This window comes from Macaca mulatta, chromosome 10 (genome assembly GCF_049350105.2).
Source record: "Macaca mulatta isolate MMU2019108-1 chromosome 10, T2T-MMU8v2.0, whole genome shotgun sequence".
Taxonomy (NCBI): Eukaryota; Metazoa; Chordata; class Mammalia; order Primates; family Cercopithecidae; genus Macaca; species Macaca mulatta.
The window spans coordinates 88,130,782-88,156,098 of record NC_133415.1 but is presented as its reverse complement, the minus strand read 5'-3'; the positions used below and the strand labels follow the sequence as shown (position 1 = coordinate 88,156,098).

Sequence of the window (25,317 nt, the reverse complement as noted above, 5' to 3'; positions counted from 1 at the left end):
CCTGACCTCAGGTGATCTGCCGGCCTTGGCCTCCCAAAGTGCTGGGATTACAGGTGTGAACCACCGCACCCAGCCATGTGAACCGGCCCCCGGCCATGGGATTACAGGTGTGAACCACTGCACCTGACCTTCTGTCAGATACCCGAGTTCCCACCAAGCGTTGATTCACTTCTCAGAGACAGGCAAATTCTCTACTTTTTGAGGTTGTCAGTTTCATTATTCAAATCTTCAGACACTCAGGCCAGGCACAGTGGCTCATGCCTATAATCCCAGGGCTTTGGGAGGCTGAGGTGGAAGGATGACTTGAGTCCAAGAGTTTGAAGTTACAGTAGGCTATGATTGTGCCACTGCACTGTAGCCTGGGTGACAGAGCAAGACCTTGTCTCTAAAATTAAAGAAAACAAAACTTTAGACATTCCTGTTAGTAAGCTTTTGATTTTGCTCTTCAATGTTGAGTATATCTTTCTCCCTCTGTGACCTGCCCATTGGTTCTGATTCTAACGCTTTGGTTTTGTTTGTTGAGACAGCGTCTCACTCCATTACCCAGACTGGAGTTCAGTGGCACCATCATGGCTCACTGCAGCCTTGACCTTTTGGGCTCGAGGGATCTTCCTGCCTCAGCCTCCTGAGTAGCTGGGACTGCAGGCATACATCACGGCACCTGACTAATTTTCATATTTTTTGTAGAAACGGGGTCCCACTGTGTTGCCCAGGTTGGTCTCAAACATCTGGGCTCAAGTGATCTTCCTGCCTTGGCCTCCCAAATGCTGGGATTATAGGTGTGAGCCACCAGGCGTGGCCTGATTCTCTTTGGTAAACAGTTTAATCACTTTTCTACAATGTTTAAGTCAACTTTCCTGTTTTTCTCTAGATTAAATATCTTCTGGTCTTCTTAAGATGCTTCTGGTCCTCCTATTTCTTAAAATATAATGTTCAAAACTGTGGATAGTATTCCAAATAGGTTCTGGTTTGTGTTGAGTAGAACAAAAGTCTCACTTTACACACTGAGGATATTATATTTGCATTACTGTATCTAAAATCACATTAATTTGGAGGGCAACATTGTTATCCTCTTGATTCCTACTGAGCACATAATATCAACTTAAACCTGTAAGTCTTTTCACACATATGTAGGCATGACTCATCTGTGCTGTACTTTTACAGTTGTTCTTTCAGACCCAAATGCAGGATCCTGAATTTATCCCTATTAGGTTGATCTTGTTAGATTCAACCTGTTGAAGTATTTTTGGTTCATGGTTGGGTCATCTAGCACATTTGTTCTCCTGCCCAGCTTCTTGTCATCTGCAAATTTGGTAAATATGTTTTGTTTTCTCCATCTTAGTTATTAACAAAGATGTTGAGACAGGCCAAGCTGTAATCATTTCATTGTACCATACTATTGCTGGTAGATATTAATTGGCAAGATCAATTGTGTATGGAGGTAGAATTGTCAGGTTGGATTAACTATTCCATAATTATAACAGGAATTGTCTTTTAGGTGAGTAATCCTATTGTAGCTGCTTAATGAGCTATTTAATGAGAAACAATAAAAATAAGTATGGTCTACCAGGCACAGTGCCCCACACCTGTAATCCCAACACTTTGGGAGGCTGAAGTGGGAGGAAGTCTTGAGCCCAGGAGTTCGAGACCTGCTTGCACAACAAAGTGAGACCCTCATCTCTACAAAAAAATAAAAAATTAGCTGGGCGTGGTGGTACACACCTGTGATCCCAGCTACACAGGAGGCTGAGGCAGGAGGCTCCCTTAAGCTCGGGAGGTCGAGGCTACAGTGAGCTGTGTTTGTGCCACTGCACTCCGGCCTGGGTGACAGAATGAGACCCTGTCTCAAAAAGGGGAAAACAGAAAAGAATGAACTATGGTCATGAGATGAGGAACTAGTTTGAAAAGTTGGGGACCCTGCTTATATTCCTATATATAATAAAATATAATTCTTGTATGTTTAGATTATGTAAGGTCTTGAGCAGAAAACCCTCTGGACTGACTAAAGGCAAATGTGGTATAGGGGAAAACGTCCTAACCTTGGCCCTGTGGTATTTGTTCATTTATTTATTCAGCAAGTGTATATTGAGTGCCTACTGTACTTAAGCCCTGGAAATAAAATGTTGACAAAAACCAGACTTGATCTTTATCTTCAGTAGAGCTTACATTCTGGTGGGGGAAACAGTTTGATAATTACAGAAATATAATCATAATACTTTCTGTGATCTGTGTTCTGGACAGGTGTTGTCCAACGGAAGTATAACGCAAGCCATGTATGTAATTTAAAATTTTCTAGTACTTACATTTGAAAAAGTAAAAAGAAACAAATTTTAATAGGTTTTATGTAACCCAGTATATCTGAAATATTTTTTCAACATGAAAGCAGTATTAAAAATGAATGAGATATTTTACATTCTTTTTCTTGAACTAAATCTTTGAAATCTTAAACTTGTGCGACATCTCAGCTTTGACTAGCCATATTTAAAATGCTCAGTAGCCACAGTGGAGCCACTGTATTGGACAGCACAGTTCTATACCCAGTTTTATGGACTCTGGTGTTGGGCAAATTACTTTCCTTCTTTAGGACTTCTGCTTTCATCAGTAAAATGAAGGATTCAGACTTGTTTATCTTCTAACCACAAAATGTGGTTCCCTCCAGGTATGAGGGAGCCATCCGAGGTGCCCTAAATAATCTGTATCTTGATCTGGTGGTGCTTGTGTGGGTGTATGTATAATACATAAAAATTCATCCAGGCTGTACACTTAAGATTTATACAGTTAATAGTATCTTTGTTATATTTCAGTAAAAGTTTTTTTTTTTTTTTTTTTTTTTTTAAACTAAGTTCACTTCCAGTTTGATTTGGTGCCCTTTGCTAAACTCACTCTTAGATGAGGAGTCCTTCAGTGGAAATGAGTGATGTGAAAAATGCAAACAGCCAAGAGTTTTTTTGTCTTCTTCCCACCTAGGATGTGTCTAGTCCGAATGAAGCAGGAAGGCCGGAGTGGGAAGTACATGTGTCGTATCATAGTTCATTTTATGTGGGAGGATGTTCAGCAGCGCGGCAGAGTCATGGGGGTAAGTGAGTGCTGTCAGATGCTGGTCCTGGACAATTCTAGAGAAGGGTTTGAGTTTGGAGTGTTATCTGTTCTAAAATGGCCTTGCTTTTAGATTTCTGTGAAATGCTGCCTAATATCAAGTGGCAGTTCAGCTAAAGTCACTTTTTCTGCCTCTGTGGAAACTCATACTCCACAGATACTTTGTGTTTGTACACATTATTTGTGATTTGTCAGTATGAAGTCATCTTGTATGGAGATGGGATTGTAAAGCCCAAATCATGGTGATAGGAGGGATGGATTTGGTGAATGGAGGGAATCAAATGATAATCCAGTTAAGGATACTATACCTTTGACACCAATTCAATATTTGAACCAGTCCTATAAATTAGTTCTGATGGGAGGCCCTGGTATGGGGCCTACACTCTCCTCAGGAACTGAAACTCAAGCTCCTTGATCACTAGCAACCTAGAAGAGTCTAGTAACATACCTACTGAAAATGTACATTGATACATTTAATAATTAACCTGAGAAAGGGGAATATATTGTATATATGTGTCACATGGGATGTAATGACAATAGAAAAATGAAACCAGGCCGGGCGCAGTGGCTCAAGCCTGTAATCCCAGCACTTTGGGAGGCCGAGATGGGCAGATCACGAGGTCAGGAGATCGAGACCATCCTGGCTAACACGGTGAAACCCCGTCTCTACTAAAAAATACAAAAAACTAGCCGGGTGAGGTGGCGGGCGCCTGTAGTCCCAGCTACACAGGAGGCTGAGGCAGGAGAATGGCGTAAACCCGGGAGGCAGAGCTTGCAGTGAGCTGAGATCCGGCCACTGCACTCCAGCCTGGGCGACAGAGCAAGACTCCGTCTCAAAAAAAAAAGAAAAAGAAAAATGAAACCAAAACACTAGAATGTAGTTGGTTATACAGATCATAGTGTGTCCAGAGTTGGTTCCTTCTGGTGGGTTCTTGGTCTCGCTGACTTCAAGAATTAAGCCACAGACCTTCGCAGTGAGCGTTACAGCTCTTAAAGATGGTGTGTCCAGAGTTTCTTCCTTCCAGTGGCTTCATGGTCTCAATTGACTTCAAGAATGAAGCTGCAGACCTTCACGGCAAGTATTACAGCTCTTAAAGGTGGTATGGACCCAAAGAATGAGAAGCAGCAAGATATATTGTGAAGAGCGAAAGAACAAAGCTTCCACAGTGTGGAAGGGGACCCAAGTGGGTTGCCGCTGCTGGCTAGGGTGGCCAGCTTTTATTGCCTTATTTGTCCTTGCCCATGTCCTGCTGATTGGTCCATTTTACAGAGTGCTGATTGGTGTATTTACAATCCTTTAGCTAGACACAGAGCGCTGATTGGTGCATTTTTACAGAGTGCTGACTGGTGCATTTACAATCCTTTAGCTAGACACAGAGTGCTGATTGGTACGTTTTTACAGAATGCTGATTAGTGCATTTACAATCCTCTAGCTAGATACGCAACACAGATTGGTGCATTTACAATCCTCTAGCTAAACAGAAAAGTTCTCTAAGTCCCCACTCGACCCAGAAGCCCAGCTGGCTTCACCTCTCAATAGTATCTTCTTTTGTTTGTGTTGTGGATTTTGTGTATCTAGATCATGTTTTAGTAGCTTGTAGTTCCCTGTTACTTCTCATTTCATTGCCTCCCAGCTTGGGAGCATCCAAATTAGAACCATGACTGGGTCATGAAATGGGTTAATTTGGTTTCTTTTGTTACAGGGCAAAGTTATCCCTGTGGACTGAGAAGTAAACAAAGTTTATGGACATATTATAAAAGTTACATATGCTCATATAATAGAAATCAAAGAGTAAAAAGTATTGAGTTTAAAAAAACAAGTGTCTTTTTTCTCCCCAGTCTAACTCCCCAGAAGTAACCTTTTTTATTTTTTATGTTATTTTTTCTTACCTTCAAGGAAGGAGAAAAGTAACCATTTTTGAGTTGATGCGTATCCTTCACCTGAGAGCTATCTTTGTAATCATCCTCTTTGGTTCCTTTTTCATTTTTCTCACTGTTATGCTTTCTTACTGTCTTGGCTGCTGTATAATATAGGAAAAGAAAGTATTTTTTCTGTTCTCTCACTCAATTACTATTACACAGAAGGTTTCTGTGACACATTTGTGGGAGTTTCTCCCACACAGCAAACAGGCAATCAATTCTGGAGAGAGGTCGCCAGGTGGGTGTCCTCTAACCCAATTCAATTCCAATATTGTATACCCGGAGATAGTGTCAGATCCCACAGGTTGAGGGCTTTGCCCACAAGACTGCCCCCAACTTGCCACACCAGTTGCAAGCTCCAGGCTGTTTTACTTGTGCTTCTGGCCAACCGATTATAAATTGGGGTTTCCCACCCTTTCCTTGGGTTCAGTTAATTCGCTGGAGCGGCTCACAGAACTCAGGGAAACACTTATTACATTACCGGTTTATTATAAAGGATATTACAAAGGATACAGATGAAGAGATGCATAGGACAAGATGTGGGAAGGAGTGAGGAGATTCCATACCTTTCCTGGTGTGCAGCCGTCCAGCAGCATCCACCTGTTCAGCTATCCTGAAGTGCCCCCAAACCCAGTCCATTTAGGGATTTTATGGAAGCTGCGTTATGTAGGCACAACTGATTAAACCACTGGCCATTGGAAATCAGTCAGCCTCTCTGCCCTCTTTGGAGTTTGGGAGATGGGACAGAAAGTCCTAACCTTCTAATCCTCCCTTGGTCTTTTCAGTGACCAGCCTCTATCCTGAAGCTACCTAAGTGCTGCCAGCCACCAGTCAATCATTAACATACAAAAAGACACCAGTTTGGAGAGGCCAAAGATTTTAGGAGTTGTATGCCAGGAAAGGAGTTGAAGACCAAATATATATTTCACAATATCACAGCTGCCCGGAGTGAGATCAGCAGCCTTTAAGGTATTCACCGAGCTGAGTGTTCCCACATGCCCTCAAGTAGTTACCACCCGACTCCGTGGCAACGCACAGTGGACATAAGGTGGTGTTGGCAATCTCAGTCGTATTTAATGACGGCCAGAGATACCTCCTGGTCAGCCAAAGTCCTGGCTGACTGCCAGGCAGTTACGCAGTAGCTCTTCCTTTAGTGAACCTGTTCTTATCATTGTTGACTAAACTCTGCTGGAAGTTGTCTCACTAGAGCCCTATGGGCCACAGCTGTCCCTATCCTGAATAGCTTAATGAGCCATAGGTTGCTGACTCCTGGACCACAGGAATATTTTAATTGCCTCTGCCCGCAGATGAATTTCCTTCTGGACCTCCATCTCTCTTCATCACAGTAGTCAACACTTGAGCCTTCTCCCATGTTAATTCTTATGTAGTGTCCCTTCTACTTAACTGTAAGTTTTATAAAAGCAGAAAACCATCTTACTCAGTTTTTTGCTTATGCAGTAAACATTGAATAATTGTCAAATGAATGAATATATTGAATACCAGCCTTTGGAATTCTTTTTTAAGCTAACATTTATTAGATAAATCATACCTGATTTATTAGTCTCTGATCCAAGTGTGTATCAGTGCAGTCCTGCAGGAATTAGGGGAATTTTTCCCCTATTGCATTTTATCAAGCCATTTTTTCTGTTTGGATTGTTGTAGATAGGGTGCTGCCCATAAGGAAGTGTTTTAGGTAAGCGTTTCTCAGACCTTAATGTGCCTGTGGTTCACCTGAGGATCTTGTTAAAATACAGATTTTGATTCAGTAAGTTTCAGAACAGGGGTCAGAAAATCTCCAGTTCTGAAAAGCTTCCAGGTGATGCGGATGTTGCTAGTGACGAGGGTGGGGTAGGGGCCAATAACAAGGCTTTAGGTGGTACCCCAATACAGGCTCTTAAATTGCCTTTATGAAGAGAAGTGCCCAAGTTCCGATTTAGTTACAAAGACTGTAAGTAAAGGATGATGGTTTTAAAATAACAGATTTGGAAGAGTTGGGGAATTACTATTTATTGCTTTTCTGCTATAGTTGACTTGATACCTCCTTTTAACCTCATGGCATAGATAGACACGCCTTATATAGGCAAGACAATTGTATATTAACCAGTGGGTTGTGAATGCATGCATGGATGAGTGTGAGTGCATGTGTGTGTTTGAGGGGATCTCAGTCTTCTGTGTGTGTACAACCTATAAATGGGACATGTGGTTAGGGAGAAGTAATAGGCAGTGTAGAGCCAGTCTGGCCTGGTTCTCACCCTGACTGGCAAATCTTTCCTCTTCTGTGCTTCAGTTTCTGTGTTAAAAAAAAAAAAAAAAAAAAAAGGTGGGGACAGGGGAGGCCTAACTGCATGAGCCCCAAGTTTTCAGCTTTTTTTCAGCTTGAAAATCTGATTTGAAGGTGGTAATTTGCAAATCTGTGTCTGTGTTATTTGGCATCCCAGGTGTACCTCTGTAAGAAAACTCATATAAAAGGTAGAATTTATAAAACCGGTCAATGTAGTAGTGATTTTTCTCATGCCAGAATCTTAGAGGTGATTGCTTTGAGTGGATTGGTGTGTGGAAGATCAAGAAATACGAGAGCCACTTTTGAGTTAGTGATGAATAATAAATTTGCATCAAAAACTCCTTTGAAATTAGAATTCTATTCTGATTTGGTGGGAAAATTTTTATTTTACGAAAATTTGCTTTTCACCAACTTTTTGGAGCCCAACTATTGTGAAAAATGGAGCAGACTCATATATCATCGTGAAGCTGGTACAAAAAGCAGGTGTTAAATTTGAGGTTACAAAAATCACATCAATAATTTAGAGTGTTCTGACTTAAAAAAACATTATTTGGGATTTAAACTTATAAATTAGCTGTGGAAATAAAGTTCATTATATCACCTCATCTGGTCTTGTTTTATTTCATTAACTGCTTCTTAAAAATCTTTGTGAGCTGAGTTGCAGCTGAAGAGGTTGGAGACCGTTTTTCCTTGGGCCCTTGCCGCACTCCTGAGTGTTGGTAAGAGTAAAGAACTAAGACTTGACACAGCTGTAAAAACAGACAGCGCCTTTGGCCTCAGCACTTTCTCCTGGTGCAGGCAGATTTCAGATGTAAATTTCACTCTCTGCCTCTCCTACTAATGAAGTAAGTTTCTTTTGCTGGGTTTGCAGCCAGGTGTGTCCAGTCTTGTGGCTAACGCGGGCGCTTTACTTAATTTTTCCATTTGTGACATTTCAACCAAACTTAAAAAACAAACATAAAAATTAGCTCACGGCAGTGGCTCAAAGTGTTAATGGTAACCTTAGGCTGGCTAAACGACTTCCTCTCAGTTCTGCCCTGCCAGACATCTCCACCTTGTGGCTCACAATGAGCAGGCTCAAGCTTTCCAAGACAGAGATGGGAAGGGATGGGAGTGGGCTGTAGTTGAGAAATTACAGTTTACCCTTATCAGCGGTCCTTGGCATGCCTGTTGCCTCAGCGAGACTTCCAGAGTAAGAATGCACCTTCTGTCGCCTCATGGTCCCCTGCTGTCTCTAGCAGAGCTGCTTGATGGGATGGTGCAGAGGGCCTAGGAAAAATGGAGGAACTGTGGGCTGAACTGGACTCCTGTGTAATTCTGCCTTGCTTCTCAGAACCACCATTTTGCTTTGTAAGGTCCTCTATGATCACACTCCAGACTACCTCTCCAAATTCATTTCCCCTAGTTCTTCTTGAACCTCAAGTATGTGAAACCTACTAGCACATGTGCCTGGCACTTAGTAAGCACTCAGTGAACATCATATTCCATCCTTGCTTCACATACCCTTCACTCCAGCCAAGCTGAATTCCTTGCTATTTCTGTCTTGTGTCTTTGCTCACTCGGTGCATATGCCTAGATTACCCTAACACCCCAGCCTCAATTCCTTCACATCCTTCCACAGCTAACTGGAAGCCAATCCCAGTTTCCCCTACGGAAGTACCTTAATGATTTATATCTACCCTTCTTCCAGCTCTTACTGTTTCTATTTTGTATCGTTGTCATTCACTTAAGTTGACTGTCTTCCAGGTGAATTCCTGTGGTGCAGGATCACGTGCATCTGTCTCCAAAGTGCCTGTTATTGCCCCTTTCCTGAATAGTTGCCCAGTAACTATCTGAAGAATGAAAGAAGACAGTCCTGCAGGCCCAGAATATGTACTGGAAAAAGTGGGGCGAGGAGATACTGTGTTTTATTCTAAGGATATTTGTTTGCTATGTTAGTCTTAAATATTGGAAGAAAAGGAAATAAGAAATCGTTTCCCCCACCATCAACTGTTTAGTTTCTTTTCCCATACTTTTCCATCTTCTAACGGGATTACTTGATTTTTAAAAAATGCCAGTTTATACATAGGGTGTTTTATGTTTCTTTTTTTTTTTTTGACAGAGTCTCTCTCTGTCACCCAGGCTGGAGTGCAGTGGCGCAACCTTGGCTCACTGCAACCTCTGCCTCCCGGGTTCCAGCGATTCTCCTGCCTCAGCCTCCTGAGTAGCTGGGATTACAGGCGTGCACCACAATGCCTAGCTAATTTTTGTAATTTTAGGCGGGGTTTTGCCATGATGGCCCAGCTGGTCTCGAACTCCTGACCTCAGGTGATCCACCCTTCTCGGCCTTCCAAAGTGCTGGGATTACAGGCATGAGCCACCACGCCCGGCTGGTATTTTATGTGTCTAAACTAACAAAGGCATTACATTTTAAGAGACTTTAGTTTTTCTGAAAATTTCCTTTCAGGCCTCTGTAATCACCACCTGTCACCAAATCTCCTCTCTTTCCCCACAAAAATTTTCAGACCTCTTCTATTTTACAACGATATAAAAATTGTACTGTTTTGCATCTCTAGGTCAGAATTAAAACTCACTGCCAAAGGTATTGTTTTTAAAGACAAGGAGCACATCAAAAGGTATAGTTAGCCTGGGCAATGTAGGGAGACCTCATCTTTACAAAAATAAAATTAGCCGGTTATGGTGGCACATGCCTGTGGTCCCAGCTCTGTGGGAGGTTGAGGTGGGAGGATCACTTGGGCCAGGGAATTCGATGTTGCAGTGAGCTGTGATCGCACTATTACACTCCTTGGGCGGGGGGAAAAATGGTGTGAGTGTAACTAAAGGACAATCCCTTGGGCTTGAGGCCATGAAAATAAGAATACATGTTCTCAGATACCAGCTGTTCTTTTGAAAGTATCTAAAATGGTCTGAGCTGTTGGAGTGGATAGTCAGTTTTGAGAGAGAAGGCTAAATTCTTAGAAGTCAGAGTAATTCCATTTTGGGATTGGCTTACGAATTTAAGCAGGGTCCTACTGAAAATGTACCTCTGGAAGATACATGCCTTTCTTTACACATGTTTCCTACCCCTAGGCCTTAAGAGGTAGCAAGAGTTAGAGGAGTAGGTGCCTCAAGCAGTTTTACAACTGGTCAGACGCATGGGTGCATACAGTCAGGGTGCCAGTCCTGTTCTTCTCAGTGGCACATCGGACTCTGCGTTACTACAGCACTACACCAACTTCAGAGATAGAACTTAACGATGGTGTGCTGTAATTACTGGTTTATATAGATCCCTCCTATTAGATTGGGTAAGGATGCATATAGAACCCTTGTAGTTACATAGGAGAATGTGCTTCTTTTTAGCAGATACATACTGAAGTATTTAGGGGTAAAATGTTTTGATATCTGGAATTTCAAATGGTTTAGCAAAAGAAAAGGTTGTGTAGATGTATGGATAGAGATAAAGCAAATGTTGCAGAAAATTAAAAATTGTGCATCTAGGCCGGGCGTGGTGGCTCAAGCCTGTAATCCCAGCACTTTGGGAGGCCGAGACAGGTGGATCACGAGGTCAGGAGATCGAGACCATCCTGGCTAACATGGTGAAACCCCGTCTCTACTAAAAAATACAAAAAACTAGCCGGGCGAAGTGGCGGGTGCCTGTAGTCCCAGCTACTCGGGAGGCTGAGGCAGGAGAATGGCATGAACCCGGGAGGCGGAGCTTGCAGTGAGCCGAGATCTGGCCATTGCACTCCAGCCTGGGGGACAGAGCAAGACTCCGTCTAAAAAAAAAAAAAAAAAAAATTGTGCATCTAAAGATGTGCATCTAAGATTGTGCAAAAGGTTTAATCTTTTGCAACATTTGCTTTATCTCTACCCATGCATCTACACACACTTTTCTTTTGCTGAACCATTTGAAGTTGCAGATATCAAAACAACTTATATACATTTTTGTTGTATTACTCTTACATCTTTTAAAAATTTTTTGAAATTCTTCAAAGCAAAAAAATTGGAGAGAAAAGAAGTATTCATGTTCTGGCTCTAACCCATTCTTCTAGTTTTATCTCCAACAAATCATACCCCTTCCTTCCAAAAAAGTTCAAGTGCATGCACACAAATACATATTCTTTTCATGCCAGACTTTCACTGGTGCCATAGTGTGCTATGTTCTTTTATGCCTCTAGGCTTTTGTTTATGCTGTTCCATCTGATCTGGTCTTCTCCCTCGTCTACTCTGCTCACGGCACTATAAGACACAAGCTGGATAATACCTCCTCCAAGAAGCTTTTCCCGGTACTCACCAATAATGTTAATATATCTGGCCTTCTCTGAACTTACCATGGTGTGCTCGTGGTTTATGTAGGTCACTCCTATTAGATGGGATAAGGATTCTTGGATTCTGGTGTCTTAAACCACATGCCTACAGTAGTCACTACTCAAATATGTGTTAGATGAACATAAATACTTGCTGCTTTTGTTAGCGTCTGGCTAGCCTTGTCTTCCAAATACTGACTTAAGAATGATCTTCTCTGATTACACTTGGATTCAATTTCTCTTACCATCCTCCCCTTTTGAAAAAGGTCCGTTCTCTCTCTGCCCTGCCTCATGGGTTCCCTGGCTCTTGTTTCATCCTGGTTATACTTTTAATCTGCTTTATAGGATGGGTAAACCTTGGAATGTCAGACTGGGTGCCTCAGAGGTTTTGAGTCTGTGAAGAGACTCAGGTATATGCATTTTGAAAAATCCCAAAATTTTTTTTTTTTTTTTTTGAGACGGAGTCTCGCTCTGTCACCCAGGCTGGAGTGCAGTGGTGTGTGGTGTGTTCTCGGCTCACTGCAACCTCCACCTCCCAGGTTCAAGCAATTCTCCTGCCTCAGCCTCCTGAGTAGCTGGGACTACAGGCTCACGCCACCACACCCGGCTAATTTTTTATATTTAGTAGAGATAGGGTTTCAGCATGTTGGCCAGGTGGGTCTCGAACTCCTGACATTAAGTGATCCACCTGCCTTGGCCTCCCAAAGTGCTGGGATTACAGGCATGAGCCACTGCGTCCGGCCCCAAAAGATTTCTAATGCATATTTCTGGTTAAGGTTCTACCCTCTCATTTCTGTGGTGAGGAAATGGATGCCCAGAAAAGTTCATTGATTTGGCCAAGCTCATACAACTAGAGAATAGCAGAATGAGGACCAAGACCAGATTACGCCAGTTTCCAGTCCAGTGTCCTCTTTACTATACCATGATACCTTCCAATTGAAAGAAAGAAACCTTTTCTCCTGTCTTATTACCAAGCACTGCCAAAGACCAAGAGGACAGCTTTTCTTGAATCTAAAGGCATTGCATTTATTTCTTCAGTGCACGCCCAAGCCTGAGGCCTCTTTTACTCAATTTCTAATCCGATACGGCAGAGACTTCCTACTCAACAGGACTAATAGAGATTAAGGGGGAAAAAAAAGACATGAGAATGCTGACAATGTTCTGAATTTGTTTCTTTTTCCATCGTTTAGAGTCTGAATGTCTCTACATCGTCTGAATTTGCCTTAGTTGATTTTATAATTATTTTTCAGAGACTCCTTGGTTGTGTTTTTTTTAAGGGTAGAGGAACACCGAGACTGAACACCGTGCTTGAAGGGGCCGGGCCAGGAGACTAACAAAGGCGGTATTATACTGTGTGCGGCAAAGCCAATAAATGAATTCAGGAGACACCTAGATGTGTTTCTAGAGGAGCCTGTGAGGGGAAGGGGTCTGGTGAAAAGGCAGAAAGGTGGGATTAAGATAAATTAAAATGGGGCCAGTGTGTTGGATAAGGGGACAGTCTCTTCCTGTTTCCACCATTGCTTTAGATTTCTCAATCTGCTTAGTTCAGGAGTTAAAACTAGTCTTTACCATGTACTTCATACTCACACTCCCACCCTCCCCCTCTTACTTAGGAAAAGAACTTCGTTTTAAGGCTATTTCAGCATGGTACAGCAGTGTTTATTCCTTGAGTGCTGCATCTGTTGGATGTTACTGGGGAATCTTAGACTGTTTAAACTGGAAAGGAACACTGAAATAATCTGATCCAGAGATCTCAAAGTGTGGTCCCCAGACCAGCAGCCTCACCATTGCTTGGGATCTTGTTAAGCATGCTAGCTCAGGGCAGACATGGTGGCTCACGCCTGTAATCCCAGCACTTTGGGAGGCTGAGGCGGGCGGATTATGAGGTCAGGGGTTGGAGATCAGCCTGGCCAACATGGTGAAACCCCATCTCTACTGAAAATACAAAAATTAGCCGGGTGTGGTGGCGTGCACCTATAGTCCCCAGCTACTCGGGAGGCTGAGGCAGGAGAATCGCTTGAACCTGGGAGGTGGAGGTTGCAACGAGGCTAGACTGCAATTACACTCCAGCCTGGGCGACAGAGCAAGACTCCATCTCAGGGGAAAAAAAAAAAAAAAAAAAGAATGCTAGCTCTAGGGCATACCCTTGATCTTCCGGGTGGGACCCAACAGTCTGTCTTCTCACCAGCTCTCTAGTTTGAGAACCACTGCTCCTAAACTAATTCTATCGTTTAGGTGATTGGGAGATTGGCTCTGGAAGAGCTGCGTACAAATTAGAAACGGACTGAAGAGTAGAACTCGGGTGTCTTGGTTGCCACTCTTACTGCTCTCCTTGCTAAGAGGAGCAAGGTCTAGGCATGGGCTAACGACATGTGAAACTTGAGGATTTCAGTATAATTCAGAAGCAGAGTTCCCCAATAGTAATAGCTAACATTTATTGAGCACTTTCTTTTTTTCATGCACTTTATAAGCACCATTTGAATTTTATAACATGTTAAAACAGTCTTACCTGTGAGATTAGTAACATTTCTAGCCTCATTTTACAGATGAGGAAACTAAGACTCAGAGATAGTTTCCCATAGCAGGTACAGCAGATTACCATAAACTTGGTGGCTTAAAACAACAAAAATTTATGCTCTTACAGTTCTGGAGGCCAGAAATCAGTTTCATGAGGCTGAAATTAAGGTGTCGGCAGGGCTGTGCTGCTTCTGGAGGTTCTAGGGGAGACTCTTGCCCCTTCCAGCTCTTGGTGGCTAATCACGTTGCTTGACTTGTGGCTGCATCACTGCAATTTCTGCTTCTGTAGTCATGTTGCCTTTTCTTCTATCTGAGCCTAGTTTCCCTCTGCCTCTCTCTTAAAAGGAACAATATGTATGATGGCATTTAGGGCTCAACTGGGTAATCCAGGATTCCCTCCCCGTCTCAAGTGTCTTAATTTGACCCTAGCTGCAAAATCCTTTTTTGCCATATAAGGTAATACTCACAGGTTCCAGGAACTAGGACATGGATATCTTTTGGGAGACCAAATTCAGCCTACGTACCACTGTTAGGCAATTTAATTAGACTTACACAGTAAATATGGGAGCCTGGATTGGAACCCAAACCCTCGGGACTCTAGAGCCTGTGCTTTTAATTACTACTCTGTACTTACCTAAAAACTATGGCTCTAGCATTGGCATTAAGATTTTTAACCTAAGTGTTATTTTTTTCTTCTTCTAACTTCCACAGTATCCACTTGTATTGTAGCATTGAACCTTTTAGTCCTTAAGCATCTTGAGGTTTTGTTTTTGTGGGGTTTTTTGTAGAGATGGGTTCTCGCCATGTTGCCCACACTGATCACTTGAGCTTGTGCTCAAGTAATCCTCCCACCTTGGCATCCCAAAGTGCTGGGCATAAGCCAACATGCCTGGCCAAGCATCTTATATGTTGGTCCAGCTTCTCCAGTTAGTTAGCTTCTAGAGGGCAGATATTCCATTTTTATGTTTTTAAAAATAGAGATATAATTTATATCCCATAACATGTAAATTTGCTTTTTAGTAAATTCACAGTGTTACATACCCATCACTACTATTCCAGAATATTTCAATCACCTCAGATAGAAATCCTGTGCCCATTAGCAGTCACACCTATTCCCCTTATCCCCAGCCCCTGGAAACCACTATTCTATATTCTGTCTCTACAGATTGACATATTTGGGACATTTCATATAAATAGGATCATATGATATGCAGTATTTTATGTTTGGCTTCTTTCACTTAGCAGAATGTTTTCAAAGTTCACTCATGTTGTAGCATATTTTCAGTACTTCATTCCTTTTTTGTCTTTTTTCTTCATTTGTTTATTTTTTGCCCAACTCCCCCAACCAACATCATTCCTTTTTGGGATAGTCTGTTGTGTAGCGATACCATGTTTTAAAAATCTATTAATCAGTTAATAGACATTTAGTCTTTCCACTTTCCACTTTTTAGCTTTTGTGAATAATGCTTCTGTGAACATTCATATGTGAGTTTATGTCTGAACATATGTTTTCAGCTTTCCTGAGAGATATACCCAGGAGTGGAACTGCTGGGTCACATGGTGACACTATATAAACTTTTTGAAGAATTCAGATATTGTATCTTTTTTCAAGTTGTTTGAATTCCTAGATGATTTCCATTGTTCATTTGTTTATAATGAAAAAACATTAGACATGTGACCTTAATCATTACTTATTTTACCTACAGTTTTAGACAGTAATAAGAAGGGACAGTGTGGCATAATGGAACGAGTTCTGCCTGGCCTGGCCACTCTTTGGGTAAGCCTGAGTAAGTCACATCACATCACCTCTCTGGGGAGAAGAGTTAGATGATTTCTACATTCTCTTCCAGACTTAACATTCTGCAACTCTGTGGAAGTCTGAAAAGCTAGCCTTGTGTTAAATCCCAGAGCTTGTGTTCTGTTTTTTTAGCAGTTCATCACTCTCTGTCTGATTTCTGTTCCCAGACACAAACAAAATTTTACCCATCTATCCATCCATTTTATTGTGGCCTGTTAGCTTCCAGGTACTGTGCTAAAAGCACTGGAGATACAAGGATGATTAAGACATTTTCCATGACTCCCTCGTCTAGTAGGAGAAGATAAACATAAACAGATAATTATAATATTAAGAAATTATAATGTTTTTAAATTGCTGAGAATGCCCAGAGGAGACAGGCTGGGAACAGATGACATTTGAGTTAAATCTTTTCAGATAAGTAGGTGTTTGCTAGACAAGAAGAGAATTCCAGGCAGAGGAATAGTGTGGATAAGGGCACCGAGTTGGTATGAGAAGGCAAACAATGTTTGGCTTTGTTTGGTGACATTCTTCCTTTTCCTGCAGTGGTAAATGCAGATTCTCCTTATCCAGACTAGCTCCATTTTGAGATCCTCGTGTATGTATGATATTTACAGACTCATCCACACTTAAAGGTCTGAGAAGTAACATGCTTTGTCTTAAGTACTGGTCACACGCAGTACTTCTTCCTTCTTTGTTAAGGACACTTCAGACTCAATTTCTGAGTAAGTGGGTTCACTGAGTAGTTGAGGGATCATGGTCCAGATTTGGGTTTTCTCCATAGCACCAGCTCAGGTTGGGCTCTCGAAAATGCCTTCTTGTCTCTCTAAGGGTTTTGGTTACATAAAAGTATTAGGAATGTAAAATTTTACAATATGATCAGCACAGCACAAACTACATTTCTAGCCTTTAACCTAGAAGCATATATGGAAGGCTTTGTGTTCTAAACTGCCCCCTTCCCAGCCCCCGGCCTTCATGAGAGGTCATTGTACAGCTCTTTCCATGGTCACTGCTCTCTTCACTTTTACTGGAGGGCAAAACTAGGGCAGAGAAATAATTTTTATTCACTTCTGAAAGGTTACAGTAATAAAGAAACTCTTGTTAACATCAGAGAACGTTGCAGCCAAGAGTTTTCACAGTCTGGCATTGTTTATTTTACATGTAATTTGGAACCTTCTGCACTCTTAAAATATTGGCACAAAAATGTTTTAACTCTTGAAGTACTTCTCTGTACACCGCAATAGTGTGGTGTCGGGGGGCAGCAGGACTCTGGAGAGCCGTTTGCCCTGTTCCTGTTGGAGAGAGAAGTGGTATAAGCATGTGTATGTGTGTAACATACACAGTCACTCGTGTATTTATGCGCCCTTCTGCATTGAGAATTAAGAACTTTCTCTGTCCTGATGAATTTCCATGCTTCTCTTTATTAAACAATGAGAATGGTATAGCAGTCCCGCTTTCCTTTTGCCACAACTGCCAACAAGTACAGAGCTTCCCTTATTTAGATATTTTGATATAAGTATTCATTATCCCCTTTCTTCTCCCGCCCCCCACAGACTATTACTTAACTCTTTTCTCTTACTTTTATTTTGAGGTGCATACTATGGGCAAAACTATGTGCCAGGAATTTTACAGACATCATCTCATTTAATCCTCACAAATTACCTTGCAATAGAGTTGAGAGTGTCCCCATATTACAACTGAGGAGAACCAAGGGGCAGAAAACTTAAAGGACTTGGCTGTGGCCGCCATAGTAAGTTACAAGCCCAGATCTGATGGATTTCAAAATCTTTGCTCCAAAAAAATTGGCTCTTTTGACCATAACATGTGCCTTTTGTTGTAATCCAACTTGAACCTTTTTTTGGAAATAGGTAGAATATAAGTAATAATGAGTGAACTGATGGACTAACTGATTCATCGATAGAAGCACAAGTCACTTACGTTAAATGAGATAATAATACACCGAAGTACCTGGCTCCATCAAAGGGTTTTTGTTCTTCTTCTTGTTTCGTTAGGTTGAAATTAAGATATGAAACAATTACAGAAGGATGCCATGAGTTAAGTGGGGAGAATGCTAGGCTGGGGATTAGGCTTCCTAGTTCCAGGCTTAACTTTGGTCCCAGAGTTTGGAGGACCTTCTCTTTCTCCCATTTGTCTTATGTCTTATGGGCTTAAAATAGAGTGATTTATTAGCCCAGGCCTTGCTAAGACCTAGGCATTCCCCAGGACTGACCATGTTCTTTGTAACCTGTCTGGTGTGGGGAGCTCTCCTTTCTCCAAGTCTGGTATTTTCTTCCTTGGCCTCCAAAATGGGGCTTTGGCAAAAGAGGCAGCACTTGCTGCCACCAGGTGAGCTCTGCAGAGCTGTCACTAAGCCAGGCCCTTCTCCGGCAGAGGACTCCTTCCCCAGCAAGAGTTCCTTCCACTCTGGCTCTGAGAAAAGGATACTGTACTGCATGTGTGCTGCAGCCGCCATGCCTGTCCTGCAGGCTGTGAACCTTCTGTTAAAGCCAGCCTGGGAATCCCATACCCTCTAGTCCTGCTCCATTTTTTAGTACTTAACAAAGTAGCAAGAAGAGCTCAGGACCTTTCAGCTCTTCTTTTCCCAGAGAGAGCTCTGTTCCCTTCTGGTAGACACACCAACCTTTGGCTTCAGATGTCCCTATCATGGAGAATCCCAGTTAGTACATGCACATACAATTCTGGGCCCGGGAAACAGGCCATTCCCCCAAAATCTAGTGAGGGCCCCTGTGTGTTCTGCTATTCGCCTCCGAAGTGTGGCATTCAGTGCTAAAAAGTTGAGAGGCCAGTGCCCAGTTTTCCAAACAGTTCACCTCCCATCATGTGGGCTTTGGAGCCAGACAGACATGGGTTCTAATCTCTGCTCTGCCACAATGTTGCTTTGAGATCCTAGGCAAGTCTCTTTACCTCTCCTTGTCTCCATTCCATCCTCTATAAGGTAAGTCATGCACAGTTATGTCACTTAAACAATATGGCTTAGCACAGTGTTTGGCACATACTAAGTACTTGATAAATTGGAGCTATCAGGATGCTATATTTGGACCTTTTCAATAGCACCTAGCATAAGCTGTCATCTTTTGAAGGGATTTATAGGTGCATCTGTGACACCCCACTAGATTCTGGCTTTCTGGAGGACAAAGATCCTATCTTTCATCCTTCTGTCTCCTGTTCTGCCTGGCATGAGTAAGGCACATAGCAGGCACTCAGTTGATGTTGGCTGAATCTTTTAGGATGACTTGGGCAGAGCAGGGTGGGCGTAAATGCTTTAGTTTCTCCATCTGTACCTGAGGAAATAGTAACCCCTTATTTTGGAGCCTTTGAGGACAATTTAAAACGATATGTGTGAAGTGTTTGGAGCCCTTTGAAAGGAGGGTAATGGAGAAATTAATGGTGTTTTTGCTGTTCTTGGGAAAGCCCTTTGTGGTTCCCAGTGAATAAATTACTTGGAGTGAGTTTTCTCACACCTCCTACTCTGCTGTGTTCACTGTAGCTTTTTTTTTTTTTTTTTTAATAACTGTCTGCTGTAATACTTCTTTGCCCATGACTTATAAAGATATATATTTTTGGTGTTGGACTTTTGACCCCTTTCTGCTCCCAGGAGAGAAATTTTGATCAGAATAATAAAAGGTGTAAACTGTGTGTGTTGCCCCTTACCTAGGCCTTGGGCAGTTTAGCTGCTGGGGTTAGGAATCAGCTGGCTTGTGGTATGTGTATGGTTATGGGGCAAGTAGGAGATGGTTCCTGTTAAACGCTAAGCAGCCTTCTGTCTCCCGCTCTTCTTTTCATCCCTGTCCCATGCTCTTTTGCTAAGATTCTTCAGATTTCAAATGAACCTTATTGTCTTTGGCATTTCCGATAGGTGTTTGTGGCTATACTCCTTCTCCTTCAAAGACAGAAGGTGTTTATCGTCTCCTGTGCTTTAGGTCCCAGGGTGAGTTGGCTACCAGAGAACAGCCTCCCTCTAGAAGGACAGTGTGGGAGAACTGAAAAACACCAGTCTTGGAGCTACAGGAGTGGAGTTAGACTTAGTTCTTTAATTAACCAGCAGGCTCCGATGCAGAGCCTGGACCAGGTTATTTCTAAGGGCCTTTCCTGCTTGAAAAAAAATCCATGAGACAAAAATTTTCCAGCCCAGGGTAGAATTTACAACAGTGAACAGCAGTTTGCAAAATTTCCTACTTTTCTCCAAGCCTCTCTTGCCCGATAGCACTGGAAGAACTGGCTCCATCCCTAATAGCTTCAGTTCAAAAGGACTAGAAGAGACTAGGGTAGTTGGGGACAAATGTGGGGTTCATAACATACTAGGGGTATCTGGTCTGATGAAGTGGTTGGGTATGGATGTCAGAAGAATCTCACTTGATGATGATCCTCAGGGACTATGTAAAGGAATTTTAGAATGCCCTGGCTGATGACGGGAAGCCCCACCCAGGGCTAGCCCTAGCTGGTCAGAATTGCCAAGCAGTCAGTGTGTTTATTTTATGCCATCTCCTAATCATTTCAGTGGCCGCCAAGCTCCTAGAAGCTTGACAGCCGCAAAGATGATCCTAATTCAACCCTTTCCAAGTGAGGACACTCAGTCCTGGGCAGGAAAAAGGCTTGGTCAGTGTCATGTAGTAGTGGTAGTAGCAGAGACTAAAACTCACTTCCCTTGATTCATTCTGTTGCTCTTTTCATTACATGATACTGTCATCTTTGCTGTTCTCTAGAGCCACTACACACACCCTGCATTTTGTCTTGCTGGGAGAAGCCTCCAATCAAAGACCTCCTGATCCTTTTCTGTTAAGGTCAGCATTCCAGTGTCTAGCACAGTGCTTAGCACATGATAAGCCTTCATCCAATGTTGGTTGAATGGTGGATGAGTGAGTGAACTCACAGAGTCTATTCCTAACCCCATCTTCTTAGAATCAATTCCATACTTACACTGCAATTTACCTGATTAAATTCATGCCAAATCGTTAATGGATGCCAGTAAGACCTGTCTTTTTTTTTTTTTTTTTTTTTTTTGAGACGGAGTCTTGCTCTGTCGCCCAGGCTGGAGTGCAGTGGCCGGATCTCAGCTCACTGCAAGCTCCGCCTCCCGGGTTTACGCCATTCTCCTGCCTCAGCCTCCTGAGTAGCTGGGACTACAGGCGCCCGCCACCTCGCCCGGCTAGTTTTTTGTATTTTTTAGTAGAGACGAGGTTTCACCATGTTAGCCAGGATGGTCTCGATCTCCTGACCTCGTGATCCGCCCATCTCGGCCTCCCAAAGTGCTGGGATTACAGGCTTGAGCCACCGCGCCCGGCCAGACCTGTCTTAATGGTCCCAGATAACTCTTGCATTTTAACCAGAGTTTTCTGTAAATAGTGTCTTTGGGAGAGCAGTGATTGCAGTAGTAAGACATACAGGCACTGTGACGAGCTCTTGGGGCTGAATATGCCTCTCACTCCATGTCCTACCACAAGGTGGGCAGCTGTCTGCTCTTTTCTCCTGTGGGCTTAACTCCCGCATTGGGTACCACCAGAGGGCAGTGGCTCCACCAGGATCTGCGTGGGGCTATGTAAAAAAGTTCTGGAGGCTCTAGGGTCAGACCCAGGATACAGTAGAGATAGATGCTCCTTTCAGCTGCCCTGGGTGTGCCATGAGTATCTCTGGATCCATTGATGAGTCTGCTGTAACACTCTTTTCTTGCTTTGTTTTCCCCAAAATGCTGGGTGAATGGCCCTATGGGGTTGGTTGGAGCTGAAGGGGCCTGGCTGGAGTGGAGGGACTTGTTTTTCCATGTTCATTGTCCTCTGTTTAGCTGGTCTTTCTGAATGTCAGTGATCCTTGCCATCCATATGATGTGCCTGGTTCTCAAAGGAGCAGGAGGAACTGTAAGGAGCCCTTCTTTAAAACAACCACTATCAGGGCCTCAACTGTCCTACTGATGCTCAGATCCAGTCCTGACCTCTCACCTAAACTCACTGTCAGCTGCTTCTTCACTGGTCCTCCTGCCTCTTGACTCTTCATCTCAGATTCATTCTGCAAATTATTCAGCAGCCTGACTAATCATCCTAAACTGCCGGAGTTCAGAAATTGTCTTTTGTTTACTGCTGTAGCCTCAGCTCCTAAAACAGAGCTTGATGCCTGGTTAGTGCTGAATACATTTGATGAAGGCAATATTGAATGTATTTCCTCTAGATCCAGGAACATTATTAATTTGTATGGTTTTATTAAGGATTGCTTCATTCATTTATTTCTTCAAGGAACATTTTTGTCTCTCAGCACATGCCAATCCCTGCATGTGGTTGGTAGAGAATATACCAGAGATAAGGGATCTTAAAGGGCTTACAATCTAGTTTATTCTGAGAAAGGAAGTTGAATCTTTCCTGGGTTCACTTCCTCACGAAACAGGCAAACGAGAAAGATAGGAGTTCACTTGCTCTTTTGTTTTGTTTTCACTGCATGCTTCTTCTAGGAGTTATCCCAGGGCAGGGCTGAGTATGATGGGAGGATGAGGCAGGAGAGTAGGTAAACCCCGAGGTCCTGAGGGAAGCTTCAGAGACTTCCAGGCCCTCATCTCCACGTGGGGGATTGGGTTGAGTTTATAACCTTCTTTCTAGTGCAGTATCACAGAGTAGCTGAGAATACTCACATACTGAAGCCAGTTTGGACTTAAATCCCGCCCTAGCCATGTGACCTTGGGCAAGGTCTCTGCCTATTTCCTTTCTATGCCTCAGTTTTCTCTCCATAAAATAGAGATAACCGTAATACCCACCTTACATCACTTGTAGCATTGTGAGAGATAAATGAGGTATCACATGTGAGGTTCTTTAAACAATGCCTGAGAGCGAAGTAGATGTTTGCCACTAATTTACTTACTGTTAAGCATTTTCATCTGTTAATATAAAAAGGGAGGCCGGGCCGGGCGCGGTGGCTCAAGCCTGTAATCCCAGCACTTTGGGAGGCCGAGACGGGCGGATCACGAGGTCAGGAGATCGAGACCATCCTGGCTAACACGGTGAAACCCCGTCTCTATTAAGAAATACAAAAAAAAAACTAGCCGGGCGAGGTGGCGGGCGCCTGTGGTCCCAGCTACTCGGGAGACTGAGGCAGGAGAATGGCGGGAACCCGGGAGGCGGAGCTTGCAGTGAGCTGAGATCCGGCCACTGCACTCCAGCCTGGGCGACAGAGCGAGACTCCGTCTCAAAAAAAAAAAAAAAAAAAGGGAGGCCGGGCGCGGTGGCTCAAGCCTGTAATCCCAGCACTTTGGGAGGCCGAGACGGGCGGATCACGAGGTCAGGAGATCGAGACCATCCTGGCTAACACGGTGAAACCCCGTCTCTACTGAAAAATACAAAAAAAACTAGCCGGGCGAGGTGGCGGGCGCCTGTAGTCCCAGCTGCTCCGGAGGCTGAGGCAGGAGAATGGCGTGAACCCGGGAGGCGGAGCTTGCAGTGAGCTGAGATCCGACCACTGCACTCCAGCCTGGGCTACAGAGCGAGACTCCGTCTCAAAAAAAAAAATAAATAAATAAAATAAATAAAAAGGGAGGCCGGGCGCGGTGGCTCAAGCCTGTAATCCTAGCACTTTGGGAGGCCGAGACGGGCGGATCACGAGGTCAGGAGATCAAGACCATCCTGGCTAACACGGTGAAACCCCGTCTCTACTAAAAATACAAAAAATTAGCCGGGCAGGTGGCGGGCGCCTGTAGTCCCAGCTACACGGGAGGCTGAGGCAGGAGGATGGCGTGAACCCGGGAGGCGGAGCTTGCAGTGAGCTGAGATCCGGCCACTGCACTCCAGCCCAGGCGACAGAGCGAGACTCCGTCTCAACAAAAAATAAATAAATAAATAAATAAAAAGGGAAAAGGAAAGGCAGTTTTGCATAGTTGTGATGGAAAAACTGAGGCTCAGAGTGATTAATCTTTCAGACTCACAAGGTGGGGAAACAGGGCTGTTGGGGCCCAAAATTTACTCAGATTTCAGTGTGTTTCCTAGGCCTGAGTTGGGACTTAAATACAGAACACCAAAGACAGCATCTCTTTAACATACAGCATTCTGAGTTTGTCTCTTTCCTTTGGATAAAATACCTTTCTAAGAACATTTTACTGAGAAAAGAGGACAAAAGAGAATTACCCTATAAAAATGGGGTCACTCTCAGAATTCACAGGCCATGTCAGTTCCATGGTTTTTTTGTTTTGTTTTGTTTTTTGTTTTTGTTTTTTTCCTTTTTTTATGCGACAAAGTCTTGTTCTGTTTCCCAGGCTGGATTGCAGTGGCACAATCTCGGCTCACTGCAATCTTTGCCTCCCGGTTCAAGCAATTCTTCTGCCTCAGCCTACCTAGTAGCTGGGACTACAGGCATACACCACCATGCCCAGCTAATTTTTGTATTTTTAGTAAAGACGGGGTTTCACCATGTTGGCCAGGCTGGTCTCAAACTCCTGACCTCAGGTGATCTGCCCACCTGAACCTCCCAAAGTGGTGGAATTACAGGCATGAGCCACCGCACCCGGCTGTGTCAGTTCCAGTTTAAGGGATATTTGAACCTCACTCCTGGCCTCAACCTTCACCACCTCACTACTTAAGTAAGAATGATCATATGGCTTCTACCTGGGATCCAGGCTCAGCCATTCCTGGGATGCTTCTACAGGAATGTATAAGCTATCTGCTGAGTGGCAATTCTGTTTGAGCCTTAAAACAAACAAAAAAACTTGGACTAGGAGCCAGAAGACCCTGTCTCTGTGAACCTGTTGACCATTTATTAGCCAAGTGATAATTGGGTGAGTCACTTGACCTTTCTGAGCCTTTGCTTCCTCATGTCTTCAGCAGGGAACAGCCTCTTTCTCAGATTACCATTGGGTCAGTATTTTGGCAACTGTACAGCTCTGAACAGTGAGCAGTTAGGACACAGCAGTGAAAGACAAACATTCTGTGACCTGTGTAAAACAATGTAAATGTCTGCTTTACTGTTTTGGGCTTTAGACTTTGGTCTGACCCATTGTGCCCAGGTGGAGTTACCAGTTAACTCCTGTGATTCGGTTCATTAGGGTGGCCCGGCCCCTTTCACTCTTCATTGCTGTGGAGAAGAAGAAGGCAGCGCTGTTGGATGAAGGGTCAGGAACCTCAAGATCAGTAAGGGGCTAAATTTTGGGTCCTCTGAGAAAATGTTGCCATCTGGGCAATACGATATCTATATTAGGATCACTGGGAAAGGACTCGGGTCAGTGATCTCAGTGTTGCCTTTAGATCCTCTAGGTTGTTCAGAGCCTCAGCATCCATGACAAGTGACAGTGGCCCAGCTCTTTTAGCAGAGAACTGACTAACTTGTTGATGTATATTCATCTGTTTGCCTTTTGTGTCTGTGCAGTTGATGTGGTTGGTAGTGATGGGGAACAAACATCCTGTAGTTTTCCACTGTACCCAGTCTGCCTAAATTTA

General features: G+C 43.3%; 1 protein-coding gene and 1 long non-coding RNA gene across 13 annotated transcripts in view; one reads left to right on the top strand and one right to left on the bottom strand.

Annotated features, from left to right (window-relative positions):
* UQCC1 (ubiquinol-cytochrome c reductase complex assembly factor 1) overlaps positions 1–25,317 on the top strand; it is a 110,460-nt gene that overhangs the window by 61,155 nt on the left and 23,988 nt on the right. For all 12 annotated transcript variants that reach the window (XM_028828354.2, XM_028828353.2, XM_077951772.1 and 9 more), the window contains one exon: positions 2,968–3,076. In XM_028828354.2, the coding sequence (XP_028684187.1) occupies positions 2,968–3,076 (109 nt within the window). The remainder of the gene's footprint in view (positions 1–2,967; positions 3,077–25,317) is intronic.
* LOC144332124 (uncharacterized) lies at positions 20,185–24,395 on the bottom strand. The gene is made up of 4 exons (XR_013399897.1): positions 24,209–24,395; positions 23,967–24,030; positions 21,204–22,818; positions 20,185–20,888 (listed from the first exon to the last, which is right to left on the bottom strand). It is a non-coding gene; the product is annotated as an uncharacterized LOC144332124 (long non-coding RNA).